This window comes from Cyprinodon variegatus, unplaced genomic scaffold (assembly GCF_000732505.1).
Source record: "Cyprinodon variegatus isolate N-32 unplaced genomic scaffold, C_variegatus-1.0 Scaffold79, whole genome shotgun sequence".
In the NCBI taxonomy this organism is placed as follows: Eukaryota; Metazoa; Chordata; class Actinopteri; order Cyprinodontiformes; family Cyprinodontidae; genus Cyprinodon; species Cyprinodon variegatus.
The window spans coordinates 556694-575561 of NW_015150532.1; the positions used below are offsets into that span (position 1 = coordinate 556694).

At 38.4% G+C, this 18868-nt stretch overlaps 1 protein-coding gene across 1 annotated transcript in view; it reads right to left on the bottom strand.

Annotated features, from left to right (window-relative positions):
• LOC107083615 (disabled homolog 1-like) overlaps positions 1-18868 on the bottom strand; it is an 80697-nt gene that overhangs the window by 4713 nt on the left and 57116 nt on the right. The window contains exons 5-11 of the mRNA XM_015372979.1: positions 15719-15901; positions 15086-15124; positions 12341-12406; positions 9768-9827; positions 2503-2550; positions 2265-2373; positions 276-911 (exon numbers count right to left, since the gene is read on the bottom strand). Coding sequence (XP_015228465.1) covers positions 276-911; positions 2265-2373; positions 2503-2550; positions 9768-9827; positions 12341-12406; positions 15086-15124; positions 15719-15901 — 1141 coding nt within the window. The remainder of the gene's footprint in view (positions 1-275; positions 912-2264; positions 2374-2502; positions 2551-9767; positions 9828-12340; positions 12407-15085; positions 15125-15718; positions 15902-18868) is intronic.

The following is an 18868-nucleotide window of genomic DNA, read 5'->3' on the forward strand; positions in this document are numbered from 1 at the left end:
AGGAGAGTTTTAAGAGATTATGCAGATTGGAAAAGTTAAAGATCTGTTTCCCTAGATAACTCAGTTCTGTACATAAGGCATGTAACCATTGGTTTAGTCAAAACAACTTCAATTAAATATTGTGATGTTAGGCTACTTCCATATAAAGGTGTTTTCCTGAGTTTTAAAACCATTATCAAGGTTTAGATGAGTTAAGATGTTTTAAAACATAAAAAAAAATGCATTTTACATACACCCTGTATATAAATGAGTAAAGCTTATTCAGAATGACGTACGTGATTCAGTTGATGGTGAGGTGGATGTTCCTGGGCTTAAAGTCATCCTGGACAGATCAAGGTCACTACAGCTACCTTCTTCCTCCTGGTTGGCTGTAGCCTGAGGTGGCAGCAGTTGACTGCAGGCTAGCGTGTCAGGCGCACTCATGGGAGCAGGAGTTCCACACCTACTCCCTCCTGCGGCCACAGCTCCAGGTCCCACCCCTCCTGATGTGGATGGGCCTTCGCCTGCGTCCGAATCAACGCTGAGTCCATCTTTCCCCAGGCTCAGCTGCCTCATGAGTAGGGCAGGGTCCGCCATGTGCTGGGGGCTTGTGATGGCCGACGAGGGGGCCGACAGGTCGCAGGCTTGGGGGCACACTGTGGTAATGGGTACCAAACCTTGGAGCATGGCAGCTGGTATAGCGTGGCCCCCAACTCCCACCGTCTGGGTCGGCATATATGCTGCCATGGCCGCCCACTGCTGCTGAGTGGCAGGGAAAATATTGGCCTGGCTCAGGATGATTGGCTGGCCACCGGGGAGGACCTGAGCCACCTGGAGGGGACCCTGCATGGGGAATGCCAAAGTCTGAGCCTGGGTGGGAAACGACTGCTGAGCCCACTGAGCCGCCTGAACCGGCCCCATGGTCATATAACCTGAAGGAGAAAAACAAAAGGAGGGAAACAATAAAAAAAAAACTACAAAGACAGCGAGAGGAAGTACAGCATTATTCTTATAATCAACACTTCAGTAGCTGAAGGGCTCAGAGGTTCCAGAACATTAAGAGACCAGACAGGAACCACAGAAATCAGGGATGAAGTTGCAGGGATGTTTAAAGCGTTTAAAGAGTTAAGGAGGTAATAAACTAAGATCCCCAACATTTGAGAGAAATCTGTTCGATGCAAAATCTGAATAACATAAATGCAAGAAAAAACTGTCTCAGTGATAGAGAGAAGGAACTCTGTGTAGATGACTAGGTTAGGAGAAAAACTAAAAATAATCCTTAATCCTTCCACTTAGCATCATACTGTAGGACACTTTTCTACAGCAGAGAAAAGAAAGCCAGTTGGAGCAGAGGTGCATTTAATTGACCTCGAAATGCAGAACTGGAAAGTTGGTGTGATGCAATCAAAGAGGTGATATTTTTCCAATTTCACCTCTATGGTCACTCATGCAACTTTTCCAACAATAGCAATGGCAAACAAACTATTCTATGTATGCATATGTACAGCTTGAGTATAAACACTGAAAAAAGTTGGTATAAAGCTGACCAATTTTTATGTGATTAAAAAAGAACTGCTACATAAAAAAAAAAGATAAAGTCAGACGGTTAAATTACTGTTGATGCGAGTTTAAGCTATCATGAAATCAGACGGCAGGTAGCTCTTGCCCCAATTTTTTTATTTGTAATTCAGGCATTTAAGTTAGTCTCCAGGTACAAATACAAAATTCACCATTAACAGGAAGTTCCAACTCTAATTGCAAAACAGAACCGCTTGCAATTATTCTCTATGCAGTCTGACTGAATTCATGGTACTTTGTCAATAAACAGCCAGAAGTATCAGTGTTAGCATGAGCAAAACTGGGATAGACATGAACCAAAATGACCGGGAGCTACCTTTTCAGCAGACCTGGTTCTTCTTTCACTTATAGCGGCCACATTTTTTATATTTTAATCTGAACCCAACCACCTTCTTGGAATGCTTCTTTCCACCAAACAGAATTGTATTAATATATGTTTGTTAACTAAATAAATGGTCAATAAAGTTGATTGGGATTTGTATTTGTGAGAAAAAAAATGCTTCAGGTAAAAGAATATGAATACTTTAAAAAAATGTGATATTTGCTTTATATTCCATGCTTAATGTCAAATGGGCTTATGAGTCATTTTTTCTGACTTTTAATTAAATAAATCAACCCTGCTGAAGAGACAGTTCTATGCGATAAAAAGTGAATTTGCTGTGATACTAATTAGCATTTTAGTTGAAATTTGAACTGTGGATGGCTACCTGATGGCACAGAGGTCGGGCTGAAGGGGGCGTACAGCTCTGCGGGGGTGTGCTGCTGCTGGCGGCTGCTCCTGTTCGGGTCCAGCGTGTTGGCAGGTGACGGGGGCATCTGGGAGGAAACGCATACACAGATGTCACCTCTATCAAAGTCAGCTGAAAGTCACTTCAACCTCGATCTGTGGGTTTCTACTGTCAGATATCACAGTAAACATAAATTGGTTTTGCTGGTAGTACTCACCGAGGGAGGGGTGGACATGTCGCCGAAAAGATCAAAGTGGTTGATGTTCTGTGAGTTGAACCGTGCAACAAGGGGGGAGGGGGAGGGGGGGGAGAGAAAAAAGTCTGGTGATACATCAGCACCTGAAAACACTGAGTCATGACAGATTTATTTTTGCATGGGGAACGGTGGCTGCACGGCTGGCTAGGTGAGGAAAGTAAAATCTATTCATAAAGACACTTTGTGCTGCGGATGGCGAGAAACAACTATCCGCTCATTTCATTATCAGTTAATGGATCTAAAATGAATCTTTCATGCTTCACTATAATTGAGTTGGTAAAAGGCTATTGGGTTCCATAAAAAAGACTCTGATTAGATATTCTTATGTCTGCCAATCATGAGCGGTCCCGGTGAGAGCCTGGGCCGCTTTATCATGCTGATTTTGCTCCAGGAGGAGATACATAGACACAGACGTGTGGGTTTAATTCAACCAATAATGGAAGAAGCCCTGGGAATCACCAGACCGAGACCATGGGACCACCTCCCCATATATGCAGACATACACCCCCTACTCTACTACCCCCTCTGTGGTCTACTCACACTACTTATTGTATAGTGCTGGAAAGAAGTATTCGCAACCTGACAGATTTGTTCTGTTTTGCTGTTTTGTTGCACTTGAAATGTTCAATCAATCAAGACAAATTTTAATATCTGACAAAAATAACCAGACATAACAGAAAATAACCTAAAAAAAAAACAAAAAATAAATAATGATTTTAATTATTGTGGGGAAATACCTATCCAAACCAGATTCTTGTTCAATTAGTGTAAAATACAGAACCTGTATGACAAAATGAAGTAGTCTAAATGGTCCTTAAAAGTAAAAAAAAAAAAAGATAAAAAATACTTGAAACAAAAATATTGACATCATTTTTAAAAATGTTGCACTCCTGTGAACCACAGTCAGAGCCTTTACCCACAAATGGAGGAAACCAAAATGACCCCAAGAGAGCTTCAATGATTCATCCAGGAGGTCAAAAAACAACCTTAGAGATTTTCAGTTAGCCCAGTAAAGGGTTCTTCTACACTATGCTGCCAAAACATTTGCTCACCCATCCAGATACATGCAGTTGAAATAATGCGCTATAACTGCTTCCTTAGCCATAAGTGAATAAAATCCAGCATCAAGCTTGCAAAACTTTTTAAACAAAAATTTGTACAACCTGACACAAGCCAGATTAATACAGGTAGTTCAATTTGAATTGTACACAGTATCAATCTGGTAAGGCTCCCGTAGAAAGTGTTACGCAAAAGAGAGAGACATTCAGTAAAATTCTTCAAGCTGATTGGCTAATTTAAGTGGCACAAGCCTCCCCTGTTGAACTTTTAGCAAATTGCCTAAGCCATAGCAGCTGTGACATATCACATTCTGGATATGTTTCATGATTAGCAGAGTTGACTGATTAATCAAATGGTTACCAAATCCTGTCGGGAGCGACGCATAAACGTCTTTCCCATCCAAAAGGCACAAATGTGTTCTTTTAAAACGTATTCCAGCTAAAACTGGCACAGCCATGTTTGTTTTGCTGCAGCCTTCCACCTCTGATTGACACTTTGGCATCATACATGTCCCTGCATTTCATTGGTCCGAAACATTTTTGCATCGAGGATAATGTTGGCTTCTGGCAAGATGTATTTAGTGAGTTTATGAATTCAAAAATCTCGCAACAATTCATCTCGCTTGCAAGGTAAGTCACATTCAGGATCTTGATCAATTTCAACCTCATGTTCTTTTCCCCCTAAATACTCAATCCTCAAATGTTATTGATATTATAAAGAAGTGGAGACGAGCACCTCGGCCATGCAAACTGATGGAGCAGGACAGCGGATGCTGATGCCTATAGAGGCTGATAGAACGCCATACTTCAAGTGACTTTCCGATTAGCTCTGGAATATGCTGGTGAAGATTCCAAGTCATCCAGGATTCATTTATGTTTTTTTTACTTTTTTGAAATAGCTCTGGAAGAGTGTATAGAGAGCTTCACGGAATGGGTTTCAATTGCTACACAGCGGCATCCAAGCCATACATCGGCAAGCTCAATGCAGAGCATCTGATGCAGTGGTGTAAAGCATACAGTAAGTAAAATAACTATTTGAGCACCCAGCTATTTTGGAAGTTCTCCCACTTAGAAATAATGGAGGATGTCTGAAATTGTCATTGTAGGTTCATGTCCAATGGGAAAGATAATCTAAAAAAAAAAATCAGAAATCACTATGTAATTTTCAAAAAATATTTATTTGTATGATACAGGTACAAATAAGTATTTCAACATCTGAAAAAAAAAAATCTATGTTATTAGTTGATACGGTAGTCTTTGTTTGCAATTCCAGAGGTCAAACGTTTCCTGTAGTTTTGCACCAACACCCTGCAGGAGGGATTTTGGCCCACTCCTCCACATAGATCTTCTCTACATCAGTCAGGTTTCTGTATGGGGTGCACAGGTGTCTTTATGCAGTTAACGGCCTCAAACAGGTGCATCTAATTTAGGATAATAAATGGAGCGGAGGTGGACATTTTGAAGGTAGACTAACAGGTCTTTGAGGGTCAGAATTCTAGCTGATAGACAGGTGTTCAAATACCTTTTTCAAGCTTTATAATACAAACAAATAGTTTAAAAAAAAAATCATATATTGTGACTTCTATATTTTATTATTTTTTAGATTATGTCTCTTACAGTGGACATGCACCTACAATGACAATTTCAGAACCTTCCATGATTTTCAATTCGGAGAACTTGCTAATTAGCAGGGTGTTCAATACTCTCACTGTAACTGTCAAGTTTTGGATTTAAATATATGGGATATTTATCTATCCCAGTCAAGATCCAGTTTCGATCATTTTTTAGGACAGGTGCACAAGACATCTAAAATAAACACTTGTTAACCAATTGCAAAAGATAGCTCTATAGCCCATGAAAAGGGTTTAGCAGCATCATAGTGAACCTTATAGGTTACCAAAGGAATGCAGCTTAAGTTCCTATTCAAGTCAAAGAGGGTGAGCAAATAGTTTTGGCAATCTCAGTTTAGTAATAAGAAAAACACTGGGCTAAAATGTGAAAAAATTTGTCCAAAGAAGCTCCTGTTTAAATCCAAGACTTATGGGTATTAAAAAGAAAAATGGGGAAATTGTCTGGAAGGTGAAAATCTCTAACCTGACTCCGTCAGATGGATTTGCTCCGCATATCCATCTGGAAACCTTCCGTTAAAGTAATTTTGAGAAGGGGGATCATACTGGTTAGCTGATTGGCCTATGTTGGTGATAGACGGGCCAAATAAACCAATCAGATCAACGAAGCATATGACGTACTAACAGAGCGACGACGAAGAGGAGCCAATTGATAGATCAAACTCTTGACGAAACCAGTCGGGAGAAGAGCAAAAACATCTTTTCCTCTGAGAAAAGCCTCCAGAGCAGTGTTTTGCTTTTCTTTCAGTGAAGCTAACGCTAGTTTCATCGGCTGAAGCTGCCATGTTCTTTAGACTGAACTGTCGCGCTTCTCGTTGCGTCACACCTCAACCCGCCTCAAAGCCAATGCTGATTGGACGTTCGTTTGATGAACGGCTCCATATTTTCTTAAATGGAGAGTCTCCAGACTGATCTGCGAGTGAAACCTTGAAAGCTCGCGAGATCAGGATGGTCTCACGAGGCTAGAAAATCTCCAGAAATCTGCTGTAATGCATTTTAGATAAAAAAGAAATAACCTAAAATAAACATCATCCCAACAGTTAAACACTGTGGAAGTAGCAGGACAGTCGGACTGTTTTACCATTTCAGGACATGGATGACTTGCTGAAACTAATAGAACCACAAAGTCTGCTTTATGCTATAAATATTCAAGGAACAAGTCCAGCCAATTTACTTTAAGCTCAAGTGGACTTGCAATATCTTAATAGAATGATTCTGAGAGCCCTAATCAAACTTTGGATTTAAATCCACACCAGATAATGTAGAATTTCACATCCTTTACACTAGTGTAAAAGATTGATGTCATTAGTGGCCTCTAACCAAGGATAGCCTAGGATAGCTGTTTCCCCTTCATAATTGGCATGTGACATCTGTATTTGCTCAGATGATCTTTTTAGATATAAGGATTTTCTGATCATTTATATGAAAAAAAAGCAAAACCAGAAAGAAAATCTGTCAGAGAGCAAAAACATTTTTCCAGCCCTTCAAGTAAAAATTGTAAACATGAAATGGAAATAACACCCCAAACAAAACAGAACCGCATGGAATGGTTGGAGCCATGCTTAAGCAGACAGTGAATACGTGAAAAAGCACGGGGAATTCTCACAAAACACACAGAATTGCATGCTATAACTAAACTCACAGAAAAACAGTAATGTTACAAAATAAAAAAAGAAAAGAGAAGGAGGAAGGACAGCAGTCGGTTTTGCTGCTGACGTTGTGTTTATGTCCTGCTCCATAAGGCTCGGACATAAAGGTGGTAACACAGTTTGCACGGCACGCTGATACCATCGAGGGCCACAGAATGAGTCAGAATTTGGAGGAAAAAAAAGAGCAAACATTGTACACAGGGGACTTTCCCCCGAGGGAGCTGACACACATCAGAGGAGCTCCAGGCTCTCAAAAAGCTCCAACTGAATGAACAGACAAGCAGTAACACTTAGAGATATGGAAGCACTGCTGCCTAAACTGGCATGGGCTGTTTAGGTGCGATAGCAACTGGGCTGAGACAGTTTATCTGTCTGATATACTGGGCTGCAAACACACAAATGACTTTTTTATTTATGTATATATTTTTGGTGAATGTGGGGTAAAATGGGTTTGAATACATGATTATGAGACAGCACTGTCACTGAATGGTGGATATTTCGCAATGAACCCAGTTTCAGTTTGATAAAAGCAGGGCAGAAACCTTAAATGCTTCAATTTACTTTTAAAATAGGGGAGTTTTTTATGGGCATTTCTTGGCCTTGATTTTAAATGAAACAGCACAACATGCAACTCAACTCAACACTTCAGCCACCTACAAACCTCTCATTTTCCCCCTCTGAGGAAGACAAACAGCCATTACGTTATCTACGGAGCATAACAGGCTCGGCGTTTCAGTCCGATGGGACCAGCAAACAGATTTTTTTTTTCATCTCAACCATCTGGTTATGATACGCATCTAATTCAGCACAAGATTGGATTTTGTACACAAAGCTGGCCCATCTAATGTTCTGTGTAATTACAGGCGACTATGGTCGACCAACTTGTTGGCTTTAAGTCTTCAAGATTCTGCTTCACCCTCTGCCTGATTATCATTGATTATCATCACACAAAGAACAAACACAGAATCTTGTTCTTCTGTGGCTTGAGTTTCTTTTTTGAGTCCATGCCCTGCATTAATGCAGTGCCTCCCTGTAACTTGTTCAGGTGTCATGATCCAGTCACACACCTCATTTTGCCTTTTATGTGATGGGCCAACACAAAGTACTACTACAGTAAATGGCACTTTATGCACAATCTTCGACAATATTACTTCATAGTCATTAAAACTAGACAGAGAGAAATCAGTTTTCAAGACTGGCCACAGATGTCAACACTTTGACTACATGGCATCTAGCTAGGATTTGATCAAACTAGGGGTTAGCAAACTTTAGAGTGTACTGACTCATTTTTGCTCCATCCATCCATCCATCCATCCATCCATCCATCCATCCATCCATCCATCCATCCATCCATCCATCCATCCATCCATCCATCCNCCATCCATCCATCCATCCATCCATCCATCCATCCATCCATCCATCCATCCATCCATCCATCCATCCATCCATCCGTTGGGGTTGCGTTGGGGACGGTGCCTAACAGTCTATGCGTGACAGGTGGGTTACAACCTGGACAGGTTGCCAGTCTGTCGGAGCATTTATGCCCCCTGGTTTTGCTGTACTAAAAACTCTCTACAGCTATAAAACCAACTCACCAAATTGGAAAAAAAGATAACTAGAGATTCATAATATTTCCTAAATCTTAAATGATAAAATAAAAACATGTTTTTATTGTAAAGAAAAGCTTTAAACATTAAAAATAGCATGAAAACTAAAAAGAAACTCCAAGATAAATGCATTACCTGCAGCCTATTGATAGGTCAGAGGGACATATCAAAAGGTCTTTACACACCCTGTTATTTTAGAAACTCTGAGTTGAAATTACAATGTTAAAACCAGCCATTCTATAACATATATGTTTAGGAAAGCAGCTTGTATCATAGTTTAAGTCAGAGTTCTATTCTAACCTTTTGCTTAATATTTGGAGGCATTTTCTTGCTAAGAGGCTAATGATTTTCTGTAGCCTCCTACAGCATTTCTTTCAGTATTGTCTTATTTGTAGCTCCAATGACTTTAATATCAGGTCTGACCAGCTTACTGGTGCCTGGTGAAGAAAATAATCCAAACAGCATGTGAAGATGATGTGTGGTCAGGTCATTTTCTACTAACACAGCATTTTGCATGTTGGCCAGAAGGTTACATTTTGGTTTAATATCACCAGAGCACCGTCTTCTTGCTATGTCTTCTACATGATACCTTGTTTCAACAATTCATCTTTCTTTTTAATGATTCTTTAAAGACCAAGTTGAGAGGCTGCACAGATGAAATAAGAGATCTATTAACATCTTATCCCACCAGAGCTGTGGAGCTCTGCAGCTCCTCCGGAGTTGTGTAGATTCTAATGGCTACTTGTCTTTAAAATGCTTTCTTTGCCCAGCTTATGTCATATTTTCCTAATTTTTAGATGATAAATTATGCAGAATTGAGTTGGATGTAACAACTCAAAGATTTTACAACATTAGCCTGCAATAAACTTCATCGTAGGATAGTATCTGACCTGTCTGCTGTGTTGTTTTGTCTTCATGAATGCTTTCTACAGGCTTTCACAGAATAGGTGGATTTCTACTGATATTAATGTACAAACCAGACAAATCTTTTGTGGTAATGTTGCCATTGTGCAGTACTTTGTGTTGGTCCACTCCTTTAAATCCAAGTCAATGCATTGGCTGTAGAGACAACATCTGATGTAGTTAAAAGGAGGATGTGAGTTTTTCTGTAAGCTACTGTACTTCAACTATTATTCAATTTGAGCAAATCTTTGAGCATAATTTAAATCTGTCAGGTATGGCTCAAGGAACTCCCTTCAAGAGGGGCTTAAAGAGAGGTTTGTAAGCGACAAAGTAAGAAAATAAAAACAAAATAAGTAAATAATGCAAAATGAAAACACCTACAGTCATGAAATGGCGCTTAGGAACATCATAGATCCCTTCCTTCTGCTGACTGGTTGGGACCTGCATTAGATCGGATGTCGATTGGTATGGAAGGCACAGATCAACACCTTTCACTTTTCCTTTGCTAGCCAAGAATTTAAACACATAGGTTTTGCAAAAGCTGAAAACATGTCTATTAAAACAGCAAAAGGTTTACTCAATCAATTTCCATCCAGGCTAATGTTTTAGTCGCACTCTTATCTTTTAGCAGTGCAGGATTATGCAAATTCTACAGTGGAGCTGCTGGATCAATTCTGTTTAAATCGATACTGATGGCAAACAAAGCTTGAAGGAGGTTCAGTGTGTATTAAGGAACCCTATTGTTATTCAACAAAAGTACGCTGTCTTATTTGATGATATGAAAATGCATCAGCTCGGGCATTTTTCCTCAATGCCTTTTTTTCCCACAGCTATCCAAGCTATCTGCTGCTCTTAACCCTGCTGCTCGCCTCTTCAACCGCTCCCTCAACTGGTTAACTTTCAGTTATGTTTCCCCCCCAAGTCTATTGATCTTGTTTCACTCTGAGATCAAATGGCATGGCAAGTGATTAATCTCTCTCTCTCTCTTTCTGCAACTTTCATCCTTAGAGAGGCAGAAAGAGGAGGAGGAAGAAGAAGATCGGGGACCAGGAGGGGAGAGGGTGGGATTAAAACGTAACCACGGGTCCCTGGGGTTCTATGTGGTCCTTCAAATGGTCCAAAATCAAAAGGTCAGGGTGTTGGATGTACAAAAAGACCTTAGTATATAGACTATGGATGAATTAAGCTACCCTCAAAACACTGTAATTCAATATACAGTGTCATTTCTTGCCTTTTTGTCAATTAAATATTTTGTTAACAAATTTTATTATCAGACAAAGATAACCTGAGTAAATACAACTGTACTTTTGAAATAATAATTTTATTTATTAAGATAAGGTATCCAAACCAACCGGCCCTTTATGAGGAAGTAGTTGTACTCTGAACTTAATAACTGTTTGTGCAGCAAAAACTGATATTAAGTGTATGATTATATGTAAAACTTGGCAAAGATTGTTTTACGTCTCTGTGGAGGAACTGGAACTGCATTTAAGGTCCTTTGAAAATATCTCTATAAAGCGTGAATCCTGACTTTGAGAAACTGTCAGACATTTTTTTTATTGAGCAGTTGCTATGCTGGACTTGGTGTTGTGATGTTGATCATTGTCCTTCTAAATAGCAGGTCAGTAGGGCATTAAACCCTCTGAACTCTCCCATGGCTGCCATTTTAGCCCTGCCTCTTCAGGTTTGATCATAATACTGACCTTAGATGAGGCTAAGAAGGTCTTTGCTACTTTAGGTGCTCTTCTATAAAGGAGCCCTAGTCACGTACTATATATATATATATATATATATATATATATACTAAGTTTTTTTAATTAAATGATTAGATCAGTTATTATATTTTATTTCTGTGTTATACACCTTATTTTTATCTTTTTTGTTTAGTAAACAAATAACTTTTGTGCATATATATCGTAATAAGACAGAGTGGCCAGTGTTATGATATTTGGCATGAGTAATTCATGCAGAGTGAAGAATGAGACAGAAGGGGTGATATTAGTCATTTAAACTTGTTTTCAACCACCATAATGACTAAAGAACAAAACGTAACTAATAAAAAGGCCTCGCGTTTGATGGTAGCAATGGTTGCTTCTGTCTTTTTTGTACAAAAATGTTGTTCTAGAACTCAATTTCACCCTACTGGAGTGCTGCTCCAGGCTGAGTGACAAATAAAACTAATCTGATTAAAATAGACAATGTTAACAATAAGAAACAAGGGAGCCGAGTTAGTCAGCTGCACCCAGTGGAGGTACACTATACAGTGTGGAAAAGCTAAAAAAAAAAAAAATTGAATGGCACAAGGGATGAGACTCGAATAGCATCCAGAAAAGAATAGGAATGTTGGGGTTTGCAGTAGAGGGAGCTAAAGCTGCAGAAGAATTTTGATTTGACTGAAGTGTGAGTCCACGCAATGTAGGTTTATTTTTTATTCTTTTGATTGATAAATGCCACTGAATTTGCTTTTAACGTGCTTCCTGTCGGCAGAGAGGTTCCATTTAAGTCATTTTTTAATTACCCGTCTGGTATTAGTCAGTATAATGGTTGGTTTGGATAGATTTTGCATCTTAATGAATTAATTAAAAATTTAAATATTATATTTGCTCAGGTTACTGTTGTCAGATCGTAAATTTTTAAGATGATCCTAAATAACAAAAAAGGAAAAATAAGTCTTTAAATCTTTTAAAGGGCAAATTGTTTTGAGGAAATTTAATTAATTTCAATTTTAAATCAACATTTCAACAATGCGAGTGCAATTTAAGGCTTCCACTTCTTAAATGTTTTGCAAACCTACTTTTTTTTAATCCTTTTATGTTGTTACTAAAACTCAATAAAGTCCTACCATAAAAATCAGTCAGTAAACTGCAGGTAACACCTGAATAATATTAACTGCTATCTTTTTATTACAAGGTATGAAGAGGGAGAAAAAAGTGGGGCAAAACTTGTCTTTGTACCTGATAAACGCTCTCCTCTGACTGGGGGCCACGGAGGGGTTCGTGTCCAGCCTCAAACACTATATACTATAGAACAGAATCAGTGGTCAAAGCATAGAGATGCAGAAAATAATGAGAGGGGAGGACATAGAGAGAGCAAGAGAAGATGGCACATAAAACAGAGAGATAGAGGTCAGGAGACATGAACAGAATAAGTGAAAGCACGAGGGAGCCAGGATGGTGTTGAATGGAGAGTGAAATGAGATCAGGAAAAAGAAGGGTGCAAAAAATGGGGCATGGGAAAGAGGGAGGAAAAAAGAAAAAAAAGAGTGAGGTGGGAAGAGGAAAGAGCACAAGTATAACAAGTCAGGCAATCGTTCAAGGCAATGTGGAGGTCTAAGCTGAAGCCTCAGCAAAGTGAAACTCCACATTTAGTATAAAAAAATAGCTTCAGTTTTTTTTGTCTTTCAAAACCTCATCACTTTAAATCCACAAAAAAATGAAATGAAATTGAATAAATTAATTTGACATTTTGGGAGATATGGGTAACGATTCAAAACATAACTGGTTGGTAGTGCATTAACAAAGCTGTGAGGACAGTTAAGCTTTTACTAAAAGGTTGATGACCAAAAGATGCAACATATTCAGAAGGTGGAATTTTCATCGAGGAATGGCGTTACATACAGCTGATAACTGCCATTAGCAAAACACATAATGCAACAAAAAAATGTGACAGAGCAGCCTTGCTATCCTCTCCAGACCATTTAAGACCATTCCACAACTTGGAACTGAACAATTAGGCTCTACTTCATTATATCATCATTAACTTAACTCTGGTTCAGCTATAGGCTGAAAAAGCAGTATGATTTCAGTTTCTCTTCAGGCTAGCTTTAAGTACCAATGCTAGGAGAATACAAGATAAAACTGTCTTCCTTACATTAAAACACTGCAATCGCACCTAAACTACCTGACAGAATAAAATACTATATGCTGCATTTAAAGGGGCTGTATCATGCAAAATCAATGTTTTAACTGTGTAATTTGACCATATTAGGATGCTATTTCTTAATAAAAATCATGCACAAAGTGGTCACTTGTTTTATGCATGTCTGAGTAATCCCAGTAAATTCTTCTCTGAATCCTGGAACACACGTGTCCATCAATGTATTACACAGAAAATTTATCCGTTTCTTCCTCTAAGAAACACCTACTCTGACCTTGCCCTACATGCTGAGGAAACAACTTGCCCGTAGTGGGATTATTTCAGCTCAAAGTTTAAAAGGTTTGTCTCTTTTAGCAGCTAATCTGCACAGTTACAGCAATCCCTCTTTTTTTAAAGACAGTGTCTAAATCTAAGATGTCTTTTCTTAGATGATGTCTAAGAAAATGTGACTTAGATCAGCCTTCGGTAATCCTTCCTAAAAAATACTGCAGGTGCTCTAGAAAAAAGGAAAGGGTAAAGGCAATGTTGCAGTGAAGGTAAGTGTCTTTCTTCCAGGTTGGAACAATAGCACCACAAAAAGAACAAAAAAATAATAAAAAATAAAGACCAAAGGCAATATTTCTATAATATTAAATGCCATTATTTGACTTTGAAGGGCTTAAACATAATATAGGACCTTTAATGTAAAATGATTTGTCAATAGAGACGATTAACAGTGCCTGAGAGTATGTATATATATATTATTATTATGTATTATTATATTATATTAGTTTAAATATGTATATTTAATGCAAGAATAAATGTATTTCCAAATAGGGGATAGTGAGAAACATTTTTGCCTTCCATGTAAAATTAGTGATCCAAGGGACCTGCTCATCAGTGGCAGCAGAGTCCAAAAGGAATAATCAAACTGGTCCTTTTTGAACCTGTTCTAATCAAGAGCACGGTTAAGGCCTCTGAGCCTGGAATCCGGCCCTGGCATGCTTCAGTACCATGCTTCTAATCTATTTTAAAAGTAAAAGGTTGACACACTGTTCATCGAATTACATTCCCCTTATTGCTATTTATTAAAGCTTCACAAAACAGATGCTGAAAATTCCAGCTTCTGAGCAATAATTAAATGCACCATTCAGCCAGCTCCAAATTGCCTATGCACTCACTGGAATGGATTTAATCCTCCTAAGAAAGCCATTAAACTAATATATATCCCAAAATGTCAAAGTCTCTGTCCACAATCAGGCGTTTTGTCAACCAGCACCAACAAAAACTCAAAGCTACAAATGGAATGGTATCATGTAAAAAAACACATCAGACTAAAAACCAGAGATGTTCTGGGGGCAACTGGACGTACCACTGAACATAGCATTCAGAGTAAGAGTTAGTGTTGTCTGTATTCAGTGTGAGCAAACACAGAGTAAAAAAAAAAAAAAAAAGTCATGTTGAGCCGAATAAATGCAGGGCAAAAAAGTAGGGGTGGGATAACATCCAGTTGGGGGAAGTGAGGACATGTCTTTGGAGGAAATCCGAACACTGACACAGATTCACTGGGAAAATATGGTTTTACAACACTGCACTGGCAAAATGGGAGTTGAATGGTTGAACAAAACTGTTCACTAGGATGGTCTACTGTGTATTACTGAATGGTGCAATATTATGAAATATTAATTCAAGCAGATCAGTGGCTGGAGAAAGAAGCAATTTATTAAATTATTTTCATAAGAAGGTTGCTTTTTTTAAATCCCAGAATTAAAATTCTAAAAGCAGTGAATCTAGATAAACAGTACAAGCTGATTTGTTTCTGCTTATAAAGCCCAGTGACCTACCTGGTAAACTGGATCATCCACTTCGTCCTCTAAGATGGTCTGCGTTTGTGGAAGAGGGCAGATGACACATTTTGGTTTTCAGTTTCATAAGAAAAAATAAATTAGGAAAGGAAGCCGAAAGAAAACAAAACAGTCATCCCAGTTTTTTACTAGTAGCCAAGCATTACGACACACCAGTAGTGAGTTGCTTCAATTAAAGAAATATTTAAGTACAACACAGACATCAGCACTTTTCTAATCGAAATGAAAAATGGGTCAAAATCACTTGATTTTATGTAGAATAATAATAAAATAGAATAGAATAGAATAGAAAATCACTTAATTGTTCCACAATGGGGAAATTCTGGTGTTTGAAGCAGCAAAAAGATTTAGAAAAATGGTCACACAATGTGGACCTTAGAAAATTGTATAAGAATACCGTAACAGTGAAGAGTTAAAAGATAAACAATAAACAATATAAAAACCGTGCACGTGCAGAATAAATAACCAATACACAGCTATGTACCTTCTCAGTACATCAATAGATAGTATAGGGAAGCTCAAAGCAAAAGGAAACTTGAAATAAAATATCTGCTGTGTACAAGCTGAGCCACAGCATGAAAAAAAGAATCCAGCTTTGGTTTAAAGTCTTACCTGGTAGACTGCTTGCTCACAGTGTTTGTCCTTCTGGGCCTTCTTCTCCATCTCCTCCCGCTGTTTAATGTCATAAATCAGCGTGAAGAGGTCACGCAGGTCAAGGATGAGAGGCTCAGCCTGAATGCAGAAACAAGAATAAAAACTGTCTAGACAATATATATTTATTCGCCACATGTCAAACTAAAGTAACCTTAGAAGGTATACAGCAAATTATTCCCACATTTAATAATAAAAGGTGTAACAATTTAGAAAGGTTATCTTATTTTGCTGAATTTATCAGAAGCAATTATTAACAATTTCAGCTTCATTTAGACTTTCTGGTGGGAAAAAAAACAATTGGCAATTCTTTATTTGCAATTGAGGTTACGTCCGCCTCATTATTTATGCGTCTGATGAAGTGATGGTTTGCAGAGCAAGTTGTCGACTAGAGTTATGTGTTTAACGAGCGTCCAATATGCTTTTTTGCATGTGTTTTTTTTAGGTTGTTCTAACATATCGAATCACGAGACCGATAAAGGATACTTTCGGGTTCCTCGTGAGCTGACTTGACTTGACTTAAAGATATTAAAAAGGTTTACTGGTTTACTTGAAGATATTAAAAAGGGGCCTTGCAAGGATTTTACGAAAATATGCAGGGGAAAATGGCTTGCTAACATTTTGTTGACTTCGAAGGGAGCTGAGTCAAAAAATGCAAGTTTGTAAAGATCACTTTTTTAAAGATTAGTAATTCACTTCGACAACAATGTACATATAAAGAGCCTTTCAGTGTCATGAGCAGTGGTTTAAAATGCATTTAAACTATTTTAAAAGACAAGTTTGTTGTTTTGTTTGCTGTTTATTTACTGGTCCAAGATGGTGGTTGCTGTTGCTAGAACCTGCAAAAACAGCCCGATTTTAAGCCTTGGGGTAATCAGGCATAATTTGGCATTTTAGATGAATGTTTGACCTGAAAATAACAGCAGAAACAATTTGTTTGAGCATGTTTTGTTGACAGACACACATTGTAAATACAAGTTCATATAATTATCGTTACTTAGACGACTCTTTATGATGTAAGATTTGCCTTTCAGGACTTTAACTCCGACTTCTTTAACCCATCCACAGATGAAAAACTTGTAGGCATCCATGCTTTTCCAAGCTTTCATTTGTTTAGCATTGGAAAAGCTTGCTAGTAACACTAGATATTTTGAGATATCGGGGAAATTAACTGGCGGGTATTTTGCCAAATCGTAAGTCAAATCATTCTTGGATAACACATAAGGATCTATTCCATCGCACATTTTGACACATCGATGTATCAATTTCAAGAATTAGAATCTAAAGCACAAAAATGTTTGTAAGAAGAGTCGCATTTTCTTTGCACATCGGCAGCCATTTTTAGTTGGCCTGACCACCACTTAATTAAAAGGAAGTGATTGCGGCACGTGATCGCAAGCCAAGACTTAATTCCTTTTTACATATATAGATTCATGAGTGCTGATTTTACATTTACTCATTTCACTCATTCATTCAGGCCTCAGAGCTGCAAAGCCTCATGGTGTCTAAGGGAGAGGAGTTGTTTATCCTACTAGGGAGTGTGATATAAATAATTGTTCTCATAACAAGCTAGATTCTTTTCTCAGGGTTTTTTTTCATAACATTTTACTGTTTTCTCCAATTGTCTGTAATTGTTTTGATAAACTGTGCCCTGACATCCTTCACAGCTTTTCTGCAGGGTTCAAGTTAGTGAGAGGAGCTTTTGTCTAACCAGAACAGGTGAGAACATGGAACCATTAAGCTGCTTTGATTGCCTTGTTCTCTCTTTGCAAATCAGGATAATAAAATGCAGACTGAGGGAATTACCATCTATGTCCTTTATTTAACTGGATTGCATAGTTTAATAATTGTTTTCCCCACAACACTTTCTTAAACTTTTAATTTGTTAATATTGAATACTTTATGTTAAGGACAATATGAAAAAAAACATCTTACTATTGATTCCTGTTATTATTTTTGCAAAAGATAGAGAGCCTAGAAAAAATATCTCTTTAGCTTCTAGATTGTACTTTTGTTATTTCTGATGGAAATGCTGATGCCAGTTCATGCTCCCAGTAAAAAATGTTGTTCTAAAGACACACACACAAAACAAAATGTTTTTCCATCCTAACAAAGTAGAACGGTGACAAATGAAAGGAAGCTTTCATAAAGAAATAAAGTGATTAATAGTTTGATTAAACAGTGGTTGGTGTTGATTTAATGGCTAAATTAACCACCTGCAGTCACAATATTTTTCAAAAATATCAAACTTAAAAGGAGGATTTTATGCACAAATTAGTTCAGTACTACAATTTAAAAGGAAAAAGATTTGTTATTTATTTTGTACTCAGCCTTGATGAATTAATACTTTGCTGAACCTCTTTACCCTGCAACTAAACTTAAAAGTCACTGAGGTCTGAGCTTTGACTAGGCTAATTTTAAACACATGGAAATTATATATAGTTAATCCACTTAACTTCTGGTTTAGTGTTTAGGTCAATCTTATTTCTAGAAGATGAACTTCGATCTGCCTTACTCCTGTGTTCTAATGGAGTCCATGACAAGTGACAGGTGTGGCCTAAAGTTTCCACTGTTACGCAGACGACACCCAACTGTATGTCAGCACTACGCCCTCCTCACAACTCCCACAAATACAACTTAGCGCAACTGTCAACTATCAACTATCAACTGTCTCCTTGATATCAAAACCTGGATGACCAACAACCTTCTGAAACTCAACACCCACAAAACCGAGCTCATGGTGGTGGCCCCAGCACCGCTGCTCAGGAAGGTTGGAGACCTCACCTTGGTCATTGATGGCTGTCCCACCTCCCCATCGCCCAAAGTGCGGAACCTGGGTGTCATTTTGGACTCCACACTCTCACTCAGTTTCCACATCCAGAGCATCACTAAATCTGCCTTCTTTCATCTCCGTAACATCTCAAGACTCCGGCCGTCACTTACCGACTCAGTCACCGAAACTCTCATTCATTCATTTGTCACCTCCCGTCTGGACTACTGCAATGGTGTCCTGTCTGGGCTGCCCAACAAAGCCCTAGACAGATTGCAGTACGTCCAGAACTCAGCTGCCAGGGTGTTAACCCACACCAAGCCCTGGCAGCACATCACCCC